At 43.3% G+C, this 12,636-nt stretch overlaps 1 protein-coding gene across 1 annotated transcript; it reads right to left on the reverse strand.

Annotated features, from left to right (window-relative positions):
- Window positions 1-11,214: 11,214 nt before the first annotated feature.
- On the reverse strand, window positions 11,215-12,153 carry LOC135883777 (olfactory receptor 5J3-like). The gene has a single exon (XM_065411022.1). The coding sequence runs from the start codon at window positions 12,151-12,153 to the stop codon at window positions 11,215-11,217; it is 939 nt and encodes a 312-aa protein (XP_065267094.1).
- Window positions 12,154-12,636: the final 483 nt, after the last annotated feature.

The following is a 12,636-nucleotide window of genomic DNA, read 5'->3' on the forward strand; positions in this document are numbered from 1 at the left end:
TAGATATAAGGGTATATGAGGACAGATTCGATAGATTAATTACATGGCTCCAATCTACAGTGACTTCAATGGAACTATGGCCCACTTACACCAGCTGAAACTTTGACCCATTAATTCCAACAGAGCTATACTGACTTACACCATTCTGAGATCTGACCCATTGCTGGCTAAGGGGCTATTGGAGGCTATTGGAATTGAAATCCTATTTTTGGTCTCAGAACAGGCACCGTGATGAAAGCGCTTTTCACCCTTCCTACAGACTCGTCCCTGTTTTCTCTTCCTCCTAATGTGAATTCTGACCTGCAGAGAATATCTGAAGACCATGGATGTATTGGATCTGATTTAGGCTGCACATATTCTGTGTATAGACTGAGAACGTCCAGCCCTATGGAAGTCATTCCGTGCCCTTAAACCAGTAATAAAACCACTTAAAAAAAATTCTTGGCATTTAAGGAAAAGTGAAAGTCTTTTCTACTGAATAAGTTACACAAAACATAAAATATTAGACATCCAAATGCTTTATTTTCAATTTTCTCACTTACTCTGTTTTGTTCTTACCAAAATAAATATCCCCAACAGTCAGGAAACTGTATTTTATGCTGAAGCAAAAACAAAATAAACAAGGTTGAAATAGCCAAAAATCAGAGTGCAGAAAAATCTAACTTCAAAAGAATAATCAGAGATAATGTTTATTCCACTTCGGTTGGAGCCATACTTGTGAGACTTACCAGTGGAGGGAGCTATTTCATTCTTCTCGCTAAACACTGGCATATTGATGATACAGAGTATTTATATTTGCTTCAGTGGCCATTAGGGACAGCACCTCAAGACTCAGAATCACAGGCGAGGCAAAAATGAGATCATTAAAAATCCTGTACATCCTTTTGGAGATTGGGGATAATCACAAAGATTTGTTGTCTCCAATAGTTGGGCATAAGTTCAAGTGTCCTCTGTAGTCTCCTTCTTTTAGTTTCCAGATGAGCTGCCCGCATTGCCCTGAATCAGAGCAATTCTCAACTGGTAGCCCCATCGCTGCCAGGAGTACATTGTGACATATATTTGATAACAAAGATTTTAATCTCAGTTGGCATGTTCTGTATCTCTGGACTAATGGCTAGATGAAGAATTGACATTGTTCTTCACACAGGCAATATGGGACACCAGTTTCCACAGATCATTTCTTGGCCTGGAATAACATGGGCAGAGTGGCTAATAAGATTGTGTCCCATCCCTGTTTTTCTCCAGAAGTGAGACAGCAGTGAAAGTTAACACTACAGACAGAAGCTGCATTTTCTATCTTTGCTGTTCTTGACTTTTCCTTTTTGTGCTTGTTTGTCTTGTTTTGTCTTCTAAAAACAGGATCAGACTTCAACAACAATGGGAGCACTAATAACAGTTCCAGACCATCTCAACTAACTAAAAAGTGAGAAAGTCAGGCAGTAGGCATGAGCACAGCATAACCCTGGAAAAAGCTAGAGAGAGCTTCTGTCACTGCTGGCTACATAAGCTGGGGGTGGTAAAGTAAAAAAAATGGTCCTTTCTTTCTTAGGCCCTCCTGAGTTCAGAGAAACAGAAGACTGCATTAAAACAAAATACTAGAGCCCATCAGTTTCTACTTCCAACTGGAACATCCCCAGGGCCCTGAAATGTAGCTAGCTGCTTGGCCCATGTATTCTGTTAACATTAATACCGCAATACATAGAATCATAGAATCATAGAATATCAGGGTTGGAAGGGACCTCAGGAGGTCATCTAGTCCAACCCCCTGCTCAAAGCAGGACCAATTCCCAACTAAATCATCCCAGCCAGGGCTTTGTCAAGCCTGACCTTAAAAACCTCTAAAGAAGGAGATTCCACCACCTCCCTAGGTAACCCATTCCAGTGCTTCACCACCCTCCTAGTGAAAAAGTTTTTCCTAATATCCAACCTAAACCTCCCCCACTGCAACTTGTGACCATTACTCCTTGTTCTGTCATCTGCTACCACTGAGAACAGTCTAGATCCATCCTCTTTGGAACCCCCTTTCAGGTAGTTGAAAGCAGCTATCAAATCCCCCCTCATTCTTCTCTTCTGCAGACTAAACAATCCCAGTTCCCTCAGCCTCTCCTCATAAGTCATGTGCTCCAGCCCCTTAATCATTTTTGTTGCCCTTCGCTGGACTCTTTCCAATTTTTCCACATCCTTCTTGTAGTGTGGGGCCCAAAACTGGACACAGTACTCCAGATGAGGCCTCACCAATGTCGAATAGAGGGGAATGATCACATTCCTCGATCTGCTGGCAATGCCCCAACTTATACAGTCCAAAATACCGTTAACCTTCTTGGCAACAAGGGCACACTGTTGACTCATATCCAGCTTCTCGTCCACTGTAACCCCTAGGTCCTTTTCTGCAGAACTGCTGCCTAGCCATTCGGTCCCTAGTTTCTTTTGGCCCAATCCTCTAATTTGCCTAGGTCCCTCTGTATCCTATCCCTACCCTCCAGCATATCTACCACTCCTCCCAGTTTAGTGTCATCGGCAAACTTGCTGAGACTGCAGTTCACGCCATCCTCCAGATCATTAATGAAGATATTGAACAAAACCGGCCCCAGGACCGACCCCTGGGGCACTCCACTTGAAACCGGCTGCCAACTAGACATGGAGCCGTTGATCACTACCCGTTGAGCCCGACGATCTAGCCAGCTTTCTATCCACCTTATAGTCCATTCATCCAGCCTATACTTCTTTAACTTGGTGGCAAGAATACTGTGGGAGACCGTATCAAAAGCTTTGCTAAAGTCAAGGAATAACACATCCACTGTTTTCCCCTTATCCACAGAGCCAGTTATCTCCTCATAGAAGGCAATTAGGTTAGTTAGGCATGACTTGCCCTTGGTGAATCCATGCTGACTGTTCCTGATCACTTTCCTCTCCTCTAAGTGCTTCAGAATTGTTTCCTTCAGGACCTGCTCCATGATTTTTCCAGGGACTGAGGTGAGGCTGACTGGCCTGTAGTTCCCCGGATCCTCCTTCTTCCTTTTTTTAAAGATGGGCACTACATTAGCCTTTTTCCAGTCATCTGGGACCTCCCCCGATCGCCATGCGTTTTCAAAGATAATGGCCAATGGCTCTGCAATCACATCCGCCAACTCCTTTAGCACCCTCGGATGCAGCGCATCCGGCCCCATGGACTTGTGCTCGTCCAGTTTTTCTAAATAGTCTCGAACCACTTCTTTCTCCACAGAGGGCTGGTCACCTTCTCCCCATACTGTGCTGCCCAGTGCAGCAGTCTGGGAGCTGACCTTGTTCGTGAAGACAGAGACAAAAAAACCATTGAGTATATTAGCTTTTTCCACATCCTCTGTTACAAGGTTGCCTCCCTCATTCAGTAAGGGGCCCACACTTTCCTTGACTTTCTTCTTGTTGCTAACATACCTGAAGAAACCCTTCTTGTTGCTCTTAACATCTCTTGCTAGCTGCAACTCCAAGTGTGATTTGGCCTTCCTGATTTCACTCCTGCATGCCTGAGCAATATTTTTATACGCCTCCCTGGTCATTTGTCCAATCTTCCACTTCTTGTAAGCTTCTTTTTTGCGTTTAAGGTCAGCAAGGATTTCACTGTTTAGCCAAGCTGGTCGCCTGCCATATTTACTGTTCTTTCTACACATTGGGATGGTTTTTTCCTGCAACCTCAATAAGGATTCTTTAAAATACAACCAGCTCTCCTGGACTCCTTTCCCCCTCATGTTATTCTCCCAGGGGATCCTGCCCATCAGTTCCCTGAGGGAGTCAAAGTCTGCTTTTCTGAAGTCCAGGGTCCGTATTCTGCTGCTCTCCTTTCTTCCTTGTGTCAGGATCCTGAACTCGACCATCTCATGGTCACTGCCTCCCAGGTTCCCATCCACTTTTGCTTCCCTTACTAATTCTTCCTGCTTTGTGAGCAGCAGGTCAAGAAGAGCTCTGCCCCTAGTTGTTTCCTCCAGCACTTGCACCAGGAAATTGTCCCCTACACTTTCCAAAAACTTCCTGGATTGTCTGTGCACTGCTGTATTGCTCTCCCAGCAGATATCAGGGTGATTAAAGTCTCCCATGAGAACCAGGGCCTGCGATCTAGCAACTTCTGCTAGTTGCCAGAAGAAAGCCTCGTCCACCTCATCTCCCTGGTCTGGTGGTCTATAGCAGACTCCGACCACGACATCACCCTTGTTGCTCACACCTCTCAACTTTATCCAGAGACTCTCAGGTTTTTCTGCAGTTTCATACCAGAGTTCTGAGCAGTCATACTCCTCTCTTACATACAATGCAACTCCCCCACCTTTTCTGCCCTGTCTGTCCTTCCTGAACAGTTTATATCCATCCATGACAGTACTCCAGTCAGGTGAGTTATCCCACCAAGTCTCTGTTATTCCAATGACATCATAGTTCCTTGACTGTGCCAGGACTTCCAGTTCTCCCTGCTTGTTTCCGAGGCTTCTTGCATTTGTGTATAGGCACTTAAGATAACTCGCTGATTGTCCCGCTTTCTCAGTCTGAGACAGGAGTCCTCCCCTCTTGCACTCTCCTGCTCATGCTTCCTCCCAGTATCCCATATCCCCACTTACCTCAGGGCTTTGGTCTCCTTCCCCTGGTGAACCTAGTTTAAAGCCCTCCTCACTAGGTTAGCCAGCCTGCCTGCAAAGATGTTCTTCCCTCTCTTTATTAGGTGGAGCCCGTCTCTGCCTAGCACTCCTCCTTCTTGGAACACCATCCCATGGTCGAAGAATCCAAAGCCTTCTCTCTGACACCACCTGCGTAGCCATTCGTTGACTTCCACAATTCGACGGTCTCTATCCAGGCCTTTTCCCTGCACAGGGAGGATGGATGAGAACACCACTTGCGCCTCAAACTCCTTTATCCTTCTTCCCAGAGCCACATAGTCTGCAGTGATCCGCTCAAGGTCATTCTTGGCAGTATCATTGGTGCCCACGTGGAGAAGCAGGAAGGGGTAGCGAGCTGACGGCTTGATGAGTCTCGGCAGTCTCTCCGTCACATCGTGAATCCTAGCTCCTGGCAAGCAGCAGACCTCTCGGTTTTCTCGGTCGGGGCAGCAGATAGATGACTCAGTCCCCCTGAGGAGGGAGTCCCCGACCACCACCACCCTCCTCCTTCTCTTGGGAGCGGTGGTCGTGGAACCCCCATCCCTAGGACAGTGCATCTCATGCCTTCCAATCGGTGGAGTCTCCTTCTGCTCCCTTCCCTCAGATGTATCATCTACTCCACTCTCCGCATTAGTACCTGTGGAGAGAAAATGAAAACGGTTGCTCACCTGTATCTCCATTGCTGGTACATGGACGCTCCTCTTTCTTCTTCTGGAGGTCACATGCTGCCAATTTTCTTCACCGTCCCTCAGTCCCCTCTGCGCAACCTGCTCCGATTCCTCAGAACGTTGTGCCCGTAGAAGCATATCCTGACGTCTGTCCAGGAAATCTTCATTTTCTCGTATGCAACGCAGGGTCGATACTTGTTTCTCCAGACCTCGAACCTTCTCTTCCAATATGGAGACCAGCTTGCACTTTGTAAAGACAAAGTTGCTTCTGTCCTGTGGAAGAAAGACAAACATGGCACAACCTGTGCAGGTTACAACAACTGAACATTCACCTTCCATACTTTCTTCCTTCTAAAGCTTCCTCAGCTGTTGCAGCAACTCACAGAAGCCCGCGAGATGTAAGCCTCAGTGGGCTCTCCCCAGGCGAACTCCCTCTGTTAGCCTCCGCTGTTCGCCGCTCAGCTGGTTCGCTGCTGACTGCCTTTTTATACCAGTCAGGCCCACTCAAGGCCCACCTGGAACAAAGCACTCCCAATTCACACTGTTCAAACAAACAATCAAACAATCAAGCACACGGTCAAACTGACAAACTGTCCCCTGCAACAGACACTCAGATACTCACCAACACAGCCCCCCTAATGCAGCACTTAGCGTACCTCCTCTCTGACAGATCCCAGGTAAACATAACCCTCATTGACTGGATACAGCAGCATGCTCAGTTACAGTTGGCTTAAGAATATTATAGAACATTGACATATTTTTATAATAAAATTATATGGACATTTTCCATAAGGAATTGGCTTCAGGTTTGAATACAGTAAAAAAACCTCCTCTTCTGGAGGCTAAGGGAGATTCTTGTTTATTCACTGAGTGGATTCTTTTAGTTTGGAACCAAAGATTAAAGCTGGGCAGGAAATGGTTTTCCTGTCCCATGAAAATTTTGGAGATTTTAAAAATGTCCCATCCCAAAAGCTGATATTTTCATTTCTTCCACAAACCAAAAAGCTGGGGAAAAATTGATTTTGATCAATCAAAATATTTTCTTCCAATAGTTCAAATTATATGAACCTTTTAAAAAAATAATTAGCTAATTAAGATTTTGAAACAGAGTCATTTTGAACTAAAAAAAGGCAACTTTTCATTTTGAAAATGTCAAAAATGAACATTTAGACAATTTTAAGCTTCTTTTTTCTTTCAATTTTTTTTGAAATGAGTAATTCATTGAAACTGGCCTTTTCCCACAAGAATATTTCATTTTTTACTAATCAGTATTTTCCAGTGTAGAAAGCACTGGGCTTCAATTGCAGCAAGGGAGGTTTAGGTTGGACATTAGGAAAAATTTCCTAACTATCCGGGTGGTTAAGCACTGGAATAAATTGCTTAGGGAGGTTGTGGAAACACCATCATTGGAGATTGTTAAGAGCAGGTTAGACAAACACCTGTCAGGGATGTTCTAGATGGTGCTTTGTCCTGCCATGAGTGCAGGGGACTGGACTTCTGACCTCTCGAGGTCCCTTCCAGTCCTATGATTCTATGATTGATCCAATATTGTGCTCTAATATTTTTCATTGAAACTTTATTAATGCAGGATAAAAAGAACCCCCGTGAATGGGGTTGGGTAGTGGGTCAACTCTTGAATCCCGGAGGAAGTTGCGTCTGAGTGTGCTTCAGTGGATTTATGTCCTCTCACCATTAATCACAATGGGCTAAACTCTATTATCCCTTGGCTCAAGTCTACCTAGCAGAGTTTAAGTGTAAGGCATTTCCATGGGGTAGAAAGTATCCTAACTACAGCTGGCCAAAATTCTTTGGCTGAAACTTTTTTTCAGAGAAAAGTGCACATTCAGCTACACCAGAATGTTTGCCCAATTGTATTGGGTTCTTCGGGATGGAAAAACATCAAATAAATTCATTTCCCCACTGCTAAACCTTGCTGTTCAGTGTCCCACCTCTGCATGGAGGGATGAAAGCAAAGCTCTAAATCAGTGTTGGTGAGTACAGGGGCTTGTTTGCATTGGGAAGTTATTCCTGAGCAAGATAATATGTGAATTTAAGGCACTAGAGCTATCCTGGTATGGACACTCTTAATTTACTGGATTAAACTAAACCAGAAAATAGCATTCTTATTTGGCTACGGCTACACTACGGGGGGGCGATCGATTTCAGATACGCAAATTCAGCTACGGGAATAGCGTAGCTGAATTCGACGTATCTGATCTGACTTACCCCGCTGTGAGGACGGCGGCAAATCGACCTGGGCTGGTGGAGTACGCGCGTCGATTCGGGGATCGATTGTCGCGTCCCGACGAGATGCGATAAATCGATCCCCGAGAGATCGATTTCTACCCGCCGATCCGGGCGGTAGTGAAGACAAGCCCAAAGGCCATCTAGGGAGTTACATTAAATAGCTGTAGAGTCGTTTCCCGTGTCGACCAGCCCTAAAGCAATAGGATTGTGTCAGTGGTGAGAATAGGGCTAATCAGTATAGAGCAATGATGAGGAAAAAAATGTGTATGATCAAAAGAACTCTGTGAATAGCTGATTTCTTGGTTTGCTGGCTAGTCTGAAACATAAATGAAAAACTTTAGTTTCTGGTTGACCCAAATTGATTTTTTCCCACAAATTTCCATTTTTTTGGCTGACTGACAAGTTGAATGAAATGGTTTGTTTGATCCGTTGCAGTTTTTGCAATTGTTATATTTTTTAATAAAATTGAAGTAAATTTTGAAACAAAAAGTCTTTTAAATGGGAAACTTAAAATATTTAGACCTTTTAGATTTTTCTGAGGTTTTAGATCAAAGCTAAACAATCCAGCTCATTTGACACAGATTCATAAAATATTTCAGTTAACCCAAATCTGCGTTGCTCAGAAAAAAAGGATTTTGGTCCAACTCCCCTCTCCCCCCGGTTCTAATGAACAATATATCGTGATACTCAGAGTAAAACTATCCCAATTCAGATTAGTCCTGAGGCTCACATTTTCAACAGTGAGGGTGGTTAACGGCTGGAATGAACTACCATGGGAAGTGACGGTTTATCCAGCTAGAGCTGCTGCAAAATCAAGACCCGATGGCTCTCCGGAAGATACGCTTAATAAAATGCCAGTTAATGGGCTTAATACCGAGGACAACTGTACAGCCCCCAACTAAAACCTCTCCGGCGCATCATCAGAGATCTACAACCTATCCTGAAAGATGATCCTTTACTCTCACAGATCTTGGGAGACAGACCTGTCCTCGCTTACAGATAACCCCCCAACCTAAAGCAAATACTCACCAGCAACCACACATCACTGAACAAAAACACTGACCCAGGAACCTATCCTTGTAACAAAGCCTGATGCCAACTCTGTCCACATATCTATTCAAGTGACATCATCATAGGGCCTAATCACATCAGCCATACCATCAGGGGCTCGTTCACCTGCACATCTACCAATGTGATATATGCCATCTTGTGCCAGCAATGCCCCTCTGCCATGTACATTGGCCAAACCGGACAGTCTCTACGCAAAAGAATTAATGGACACAAATCTGACATCAGGAATCATAATACTCAAAAACCAGTGGGAGAACACTTTAACCTGTTTGGCCATTCTATGACAGACCTGCGGGTGGCTATCTTAAAACAGAAAAACTTCAAAAACAGACTCCAACGAGAGACTGCTGAGCTGGAATTGATATGCAAACTAGACACAATCAACTCAGGATTAAATAAGGACTGGGAATGGCTGAGCCATTACAAACATTGAATCTATCTCCCCTTGTAAGTATTTTCACACTTGCTTCTTATCAAACTGTCTGTACTGAGCTATCTTGTTCATGCTCTCTGTATGTGTGTATATATATCTCCTCAATATATGTTTCACTCTATATGCATCCGAAGAAGTGGGTTGTAGCCCACGAAAGCTTATGCTCTAATAAATTTGTTAGTCTCTAAGGTGCCACAAGTACTCCTGTTCTTTTTGCGGATACAGACTAACACGGCTGCTACTCTGAAACCTGTATAGGAGTGTGACCTGAGTTATACAGCCAGACTAAATGATCTCATTGTCCTTTCTAGCCCTTAAAATATATGATAAATTTATAGCATTGCTGTAAGTAAACCTATAAAATCATTATATGGCATTGACAACGAGGAGTCCTGTGGCACCTTAAAGACTAACAAATGTATCACAATAGTTTATGCACAGATACATTTGTTAGTCTTTAAGGTGCCACAGGACTCCTCGTTGTCTTTGCTGAAACAGACTAACACGACTAGCCCTCTGAAATATATGGCATTGGTGGGAGTAACATTACATGAGCATTATTATTGATACTACTTCATTAATTCATTAGTATTGGGCTTAATCCCAACCCCATTCTGTTAGGTGCTGTACCAACATATAACAACAACAACAACAAAAAACCCAACCTCTGGCCAAAGGAGCTTGTAATGTAAGCTTAAAATAAGAGACAACGATACAGATGACAAACAGTTGGGGAGCAGCACAAGATGATAACAAGATGATTGAGAATAAAGCTGTATAACAAGTATATAGAGCCTTGTCAGAATTTGATTTTTAAGTTTTTGATCATTTTAATTGATAATATCAATGTTTATTTTTAAGGCTTTTTTATTTTAAATGTTTAAACCTTTACAATTGCGGGAAATTATGGGGGATCAGACAATGGGAGGTCAGACATTTTTTTTAATGACAGCCGACACTGAGATTCAAAAAGTTAAAGCTTTATAGCTGTTAAAACACAAATTGTCAACATCACTTGTCAAAATAGATCAAATAAATATCCGTAAATCAAACTCGAATACATTCTGAAGCTGCAATTTTTCTTACTTTGCCTATCTGTAAATTTCAATTATTATTGATGGCAACATTTTTTTCATTGGTTTGTGTGCATATGGTGAAATCAATATTTACCAACCTTTATTGAGAAAAATGTATTCCTTCCCAGCCTAAGTATATACAATAACACTGTTAAGAATAGATGTATATAGCACTAGTATGAATATAGATGTGATCAATATAAAGACAAGTGCAAAGTACTTCACTCTAGAAGGGAAAATCAAATGCATAAATACAATGTGGGGAATAACTGGCTAGGGAGAAGTGCTGCTTAGATGGATCTGGGAGTTCAAGTGGATCACAAGTTGGCTATGAGCCAGCAATGAGGTGCAGTTGTGAAAAAGGCTGTCTAGGGTGTATTACCAGGTATGTTGTATGTAAGACCAGGGTGGTGATTGTTTGGCTCTGCTTGGCACTGGTGAGGCCTCAGTTGAAGTTCTGTGTCTAGGTTTGGGAGCCACACTTTAGAAAAGATGTGGGCAAATAGGAGAGAGTCCAGAGGGGAACAACAAAAATGACAAAAAGGGTTTACAAAACCTGATCTATTAGGAAAGTTTTTTTAAAAATGGGCATGTTTTGTTTTGAGATAAGACGACTGAGGAGGGACCTGATAACAGTCTTCAACTACATTAAGGGCTCTTATAAAGAGGATAGAGATCAATTGTGGCAGCCCGTATGAGGCCCAGACACTAAAGAGAGCAAAAGCGTTGAATTCTCATAATGCAAGTCACATACTGAGCATTAATTAAAGTAACACATTAAGAAATTAAACCTAGAAGCAAGTTTATTTTATTTTTAATCTCAGATAACCTTGCAGGGCACCATTTCAAATAGATTAATGGTCAAGAAACAAGGAAAGGTGTCTATATTCCAACAGCCACATAATAACAGGACATTAGGTAACATTGTTCCTCTCAAGCAATTGTAAAACATAATTTCCACATGCTACATCAGTTCTTTGAGTTTCATTTAATTCTTGTACAACATTTGTGATACACAAATCAAGACAGTTACACATAGACCATACTACGATCCTTCTTCCAATTGTTCTTCTCAATTGACTGGAATTGTCATGGTGAACAAATTAGCTGAGAATGTTTTTCCAGTCTATCACCCTCTTAAGAGCATCCTTAACCTCCTTGTTCCTCAGGCTGTAGATCAGGGGGTTCAACATGGGGACCACCAGGGTATAAAACACAGCAGAGATTTTCTCCTGTTCCAGTGAGTAGCTGGAACTGGATTGTATGTGGCTTAAGCTCACAGGTCCATAGAACATGGTGACAGCTGTCAGATGAGAGGCACAGGTGGAGAAGGCTTTGCGCCTGCCCTTGGCGGAGCAGATCCTCAGGATAGAGAAGAGGATGTACAGATAAGAGATTATGACAATCAGGAGGGTGGACATGGCAATAACCCCAGAGAACGCTACAAGCAAAATCTCACTGATGTGGTTATCAGAGCAGGCGAGCTTCAGCAATGGGTTAGTGTCACAAAAGTAATGATTGATGACGTTGGGTCCGCAGAATGACCACCTCAGCAAGCCACATGGGTGGCTCAGTGAGTTCATGAGCCCCCCTACATATGAGCTGGCCACTAGATGAATACAGACTCTCTTAGACATAACAGCGGTGTAGAGCAGAGGGTTGCAGATGGTTACATAGCGATCATACGCCATCACGGTCAGCAGGAACCATTCTGTGGTCACAAACACAACAAAAGAGAAGTGTTGAGCAATACAGGCAGAGTAAGAAATGCTTTTATTCCCCACTAAGAAATTCACCAGCATCCTTGGAGCGAAGACTGAGGAGTAGCAGAGGTCAACAACGGACAGGTTACTGAGGAAGAAGTACATGGGGGTGTGGAGTCGGGGATCAACCCTGATCAACACAATCATCCCAAGATTCCCCACCAGCGTAAGAACATAGATCACCAGGAACGCTGCGAAGAGGGGTATCTGCAACTCCTGACGATCCGTCAGCCCCAGGAGGATGAACTGGGTCACCATGCTGTGATTGCCCTCAGCCATTTATACAGGGGTGCATGAAACCATACCTGCCGGGATAACAAGAGTGAGCAGCATGGAAGAAGGAAATTTCATGGCATGAATTAAATCTGAATGACACCACCGGGCTTGAATGTGGGTAGTGAATATCTTACAGGAAACCAGCCGCCATGATGTCTGGGAAGACCTGGGATGGACCTTTAAATTTACACTCCCTTTTTAACAAGGCTGTCTAGGAGATTTAGACATCCAAGTCTCCATAAAATTGACTGGAATTAGGTATCCAGTTCCCCATAGGGCGTTTCTGGATTCATGTACATTATCACAAATTTTCTCCAATGAAATATACCTGGCATGGGTTTGAGTTTGAGCTAGGTACTTTATATTGTCTGCTCACTGAGGGTAAATTAGAAAGCACTCATACTTTAAATCCTTCCAGATTAGGGTGACCAGACAGTAAATGTGAAAAATCGGGATGGTGTGGGAGGTAATTGGAGCCTATATAAG

This window comes from Emys orbicularis, chromosome 9 (genome assembly GCF_028017835.1).
Source record: "Emys orbicularis isolate rEmyOrb1 chromosome 9, rEmyOrb1.hap1, whole genome shotgun sequence".
Classification (NCBI taxonomy): domain Eukaryota; kingdom Metazoa; phylum Chordata; order Testudines; family Emydidae; genus Emys; species Emys orbicularis.